A 3,489-nucleotide genomic window follows, 5' to 3' on the forward strand; every position below is an offset into this window, starting at 1 on the left:
CCGTGAGGGTCACAGTATGAGGATCGTTTGAACTCACAATGATTTCATATACTACTCACACCATGAGGATCACAGTATGAGGATCGTTTGAACTCACAATGATTTCATATACTACTCACACCGTGAGGATCACAGTATGAGGATCGTGTGATGTCACTGTGATCATCGCATGATCTCACGTGTTGACTGGGTATTAAAAGTCAAATATTGTTCAAACAGTTAATTCCATTTTTAGAAATATAATTAAATAAAGTTAAAACAAAGTAGTGACACATTTACCCTAATAAAATGTTACTGTATAAATATAGGTATAGAGCAGAATAACCGTCTAGAATCTGAAGTTGTTTTTTTTTCTCTCAGATAATGATAAGGCTGTCATTGGATTCTTGGTGTTCCTCATCCTTGTGACGTCACTTGCGCTCCTTTTTGTGTTATACAAAATGTTCCTGCTCAAAAGAAAACGGTCAGTTTGTCAAATTGATTATTTTCAATTGGCATAAAAGGATTAATGGATTAACATTAGCATAAATGTGTAACTATATTTCTGATGGTATTTCTCACCACAGGAGTGCTGAAGATGAAGAGATTCCTCTTACCCGTATGTTATTTGCTCCAATCAATCAATTCATGTTTATTTCGAAAGTAAACTGATTTTAAAAGAACTATCTGATGTTTCATGTCCTCCAGCAGAACCGCTGCGCAGAGTTGAGCCCATCTATGCCGAGGGTTTGGTGGAGGCTTACGTGAGCAAGATCGCTGATGAGAGCCGTCTGTTTATGGATGAGTTTCAGGTGATTCTCAATCTCTATACCATTCATCTGCAGAAGCTGCATTTACTGTTTTAATATAATGAGAAATACATTCAGATTCTGCTTCTCCTCAGAGCATTCCCCGCATTTTCTCCAATTACACCATCAAAGAAGCGAAGAAACAGGACAACCAGTCCAAGAACCGCTACGTTGACATTCTGCCTTGTAAATATCACTCCAGTTTTCATAAAGAAATCAGTATAAACAATTCCTCGTGTAGTTTTCAAATTTTATCAGAGAATTGATCATTTTGTGCATGAATTTGCAGATGACTATAATCGGGTTACTCTCTCAGCTGGAGGCGAAGACGACTACATCAATGCCAGCTTTATCGAGGTATGGGTCATTTATCCTCTAGCTATATATCATGCTTGTTTACCTCAACTAATTTTAATATAACTTTTGAAATTAATGGAGGTCATTTTTAAATAAATTTTCAATATTATACTTAACATTTCAATTAAACAATATTTATTTATTTATTTAATTGTTAACATGTACTGTAACTCATGAACCCTTGCAGGGATATCAAGAGCCAAAGAAATACATTGCAGCCCAAGGTAAAAATCCTCTTATTATATGGATGGTTATGATTCTAAATTGTGATTGGCTAAGCCACATTTAAAGCGGCCAATGAATGCACACTTTTACCCAACATTCTATATTACTGTTGCCTGATAACCATCAAAATTGTGGCAGAATTGTTTACACCAACATTTAAGGTTATTAAAAGTGAAAATTTTTGAAGTTTAAACAAAAGATTTTTTTGTTGGACGTGTTTTCCAGGACCCAAGGATGAGACTGTTTGTGACTTTTGGCAAATGGTTTGGGAGCAAAAGTCATCCATTGTTGTCATGGTCACCCGTTGTGAGGAAGGAAACAAGGTTGTGTTTGGTCCAGTGTTGTAGAATTTTTTATAGTATTTATTCATATTTTTGTACTTTTTATTAGTTATTTGTTCATTATTTCCACTCACTGTTGCTGTTTGTCCTCTCAGATCAAATGCGCTCAGTACTGGCCATCTCTGGACAGAGAGACTGAGATTTTTGACGATTTTGTGGTGAAAATCCGATCTGAGCAACATTGCCCTGATTATACCATACGCCATCTGATCCTGAACAATGTAAGTGTGTGTGGTTCGCTTATTCTTATGTGCTTCATTCAGACGGTTTTAACTTAATGTGTGTGTGTGTTTGTGTGTGTGTGTACAGAAGCGAGAGAAGGCCTCAGAAAGAGAAGTAACTCATATCCAGTTCATTAGCTGGCCTGACCATGGTGTGCCTGGAGACCCCTGCCTGCTTCTGAAGCTCAGGAGAAGAGTCAACTCCTTCAAGAACTTCTTCAGTGGCCCGGTTGTGGTCCACTGCAGGTAAGACAGGACTGTAGAGATTATTATGTGCATTTGGTATCAAAAAGGTCATTGACTAAAGGGTCATTTAGAGTGGATAAAGCTTAATGTGAATGTTGTTGTATCTTCTATAGTGCAGGGGTCGGCCGCACAGGAACATATATCGGCATTGATGCAATGATTGAATCTCTCGAGGCAGAGGGCAGAGTGGATATCTATGGATACGTAGCAAAACTACGTCGCCAGCGTTGCCTCATGGTTCAAGTGGAGGTGATTTTATTTTATTCACTGATTTATTGGTAATAAATTTGGTGTGTCACACCAAATTTGAAGTAGGTATTATTAAAAAGCCCAAATTGGTCTAGATGTTATACTCTAATCATTTTCAAATTATTTTATATATAATTAATGATGATACTTATTTTGTTAACAATTTAAATATGTATTTAGCAGTTTATTTAAATATTTGAATATTTATTTAATTAGTTAATTTTAAGTCATTTATTTAAATAAAATGACCAATTATTGGTCATTCATTTTTAGTCATTTAAGATTAATAAACATTTTTAAAATACCTATGTGAAATTTCTGTCAAATATTTTGTAGTATTTAGAATTTACGTTTTTACATTTACATTTGCATTTCTGTATATACATGTAAATTAAACCTATGTATGCTAAAAATCTTTTCTTTAAATCTTAAATATAATTTATAAAGTCTTAAATATAAGTGTTAAATCTAATCATGAGCTAAATATGCAAAAATCATATTTTAATTTATCCTTAAAATGTACATTTTAATGGAAAGTTAATTGAACATTTATGTTTTTGTAAAAATATTAAAGGGTTAGTTCACCCCAAAATTAAAATTAGAATAGAAAATTGTGTTTCTCTCGAAGTACTCTCGAAGCATCCTAGGTGCATATGAATTTCTTCTTTCAGACGAATCCAGTCGGAGTTATAGTAAAAATTGTCCTGGCTATTCCAAGCTCTATCATTGAACAGTCCACAAGTCGTCAAATAAAGCTCGCGCATTCATAATAAAATGTGCCTCAAGGGGTGAATAAAGGCCCCCTGTAGTGAATCCATGCATTTTTGTAAGAAAAATATACATATTTCAAATGTAATAAACACTTTTCTCTCACTTCCGGTATATGTCATACACGGAAGCCGTTCCGGAAGCCGGATGACGCAGCACGTATGCGCAGCGCGCGCGCCTCTGAGATATGCTAGTCTCATGAGTTCGTTTATAGGAGCAAAGGAAGCAAAGTTTCCTTACTTTAGCAAAGGAAAACCAGTCTCCTCTTGGCTTATATCGAAATCCTCCGACATT

The 3,489-nt window shown here is 35.2% G+C and overlaps 1 protein-coding gene across 1 annotated transcript in view; it reads left to right on the top strand.

Annotated features, from left to right (window-relative positions):
- The window catches only part of LOC107741551 (receptor-type tyrosine-protein phosphatase C-like), a 36,258-nt gene that overhangs the window by 28,375 nt on the left and 4,394 nt on the right, over positions 1-3,489 (top strand). The window contains exons 3-12 of the mRNA XM_016554310.1: positions 361-463; positions 567-598; positions 688-791; positions 884-974; positions 1,078-1,145; positions 1,333-1,369; positions 1,596-1,693; positions 1,807-1,932; positions 2,021-2,178; positions 2,292-2,427. Coding sequence (XP_016409796.1) covers positions 441-463; positions 567-598; positions 688-791; positions 884-974; positions 1,078-1,145; positions 1,333-1,369; positions 1,596-1,693; positions 1,807-1,932; positions 2,021-2,178; positions 2,292-2,427 — 873 coding nt within the window. The 5' untranslated portion in view covers positions 361-440. The remainder of the gene's footprint in view (positions 1-360; positions 464-566; positions 599-687; positions 792-883; positions 975-1,077; positions 1,146-1,332; positions 1,370-1,595; positions 1,694-1,806; positions 1,933-2,020; positions 2,179-2,291; positions 2,428-3,489) is intronic.

Source organism: Sinocyclocheilus rhinocerous, unplaced genomic scaffold (assembly GCF_001515625.1).
Source record: "Sinocyclocheilus rhinocerous isolate Xijiao unplaced genomic scaffold, SAMN03320098_v1.1 scaffold556, whole genome shotgun sequence".
Classification (NCBI taxonomy): domain Eukaryota; kingdom Metazoa; phylum Chordata; class Actinopteri; order Cypriniformes; family Cyprinidae; genus Sinocyclocheilus; species Sinocyclocheilus rhinocerous.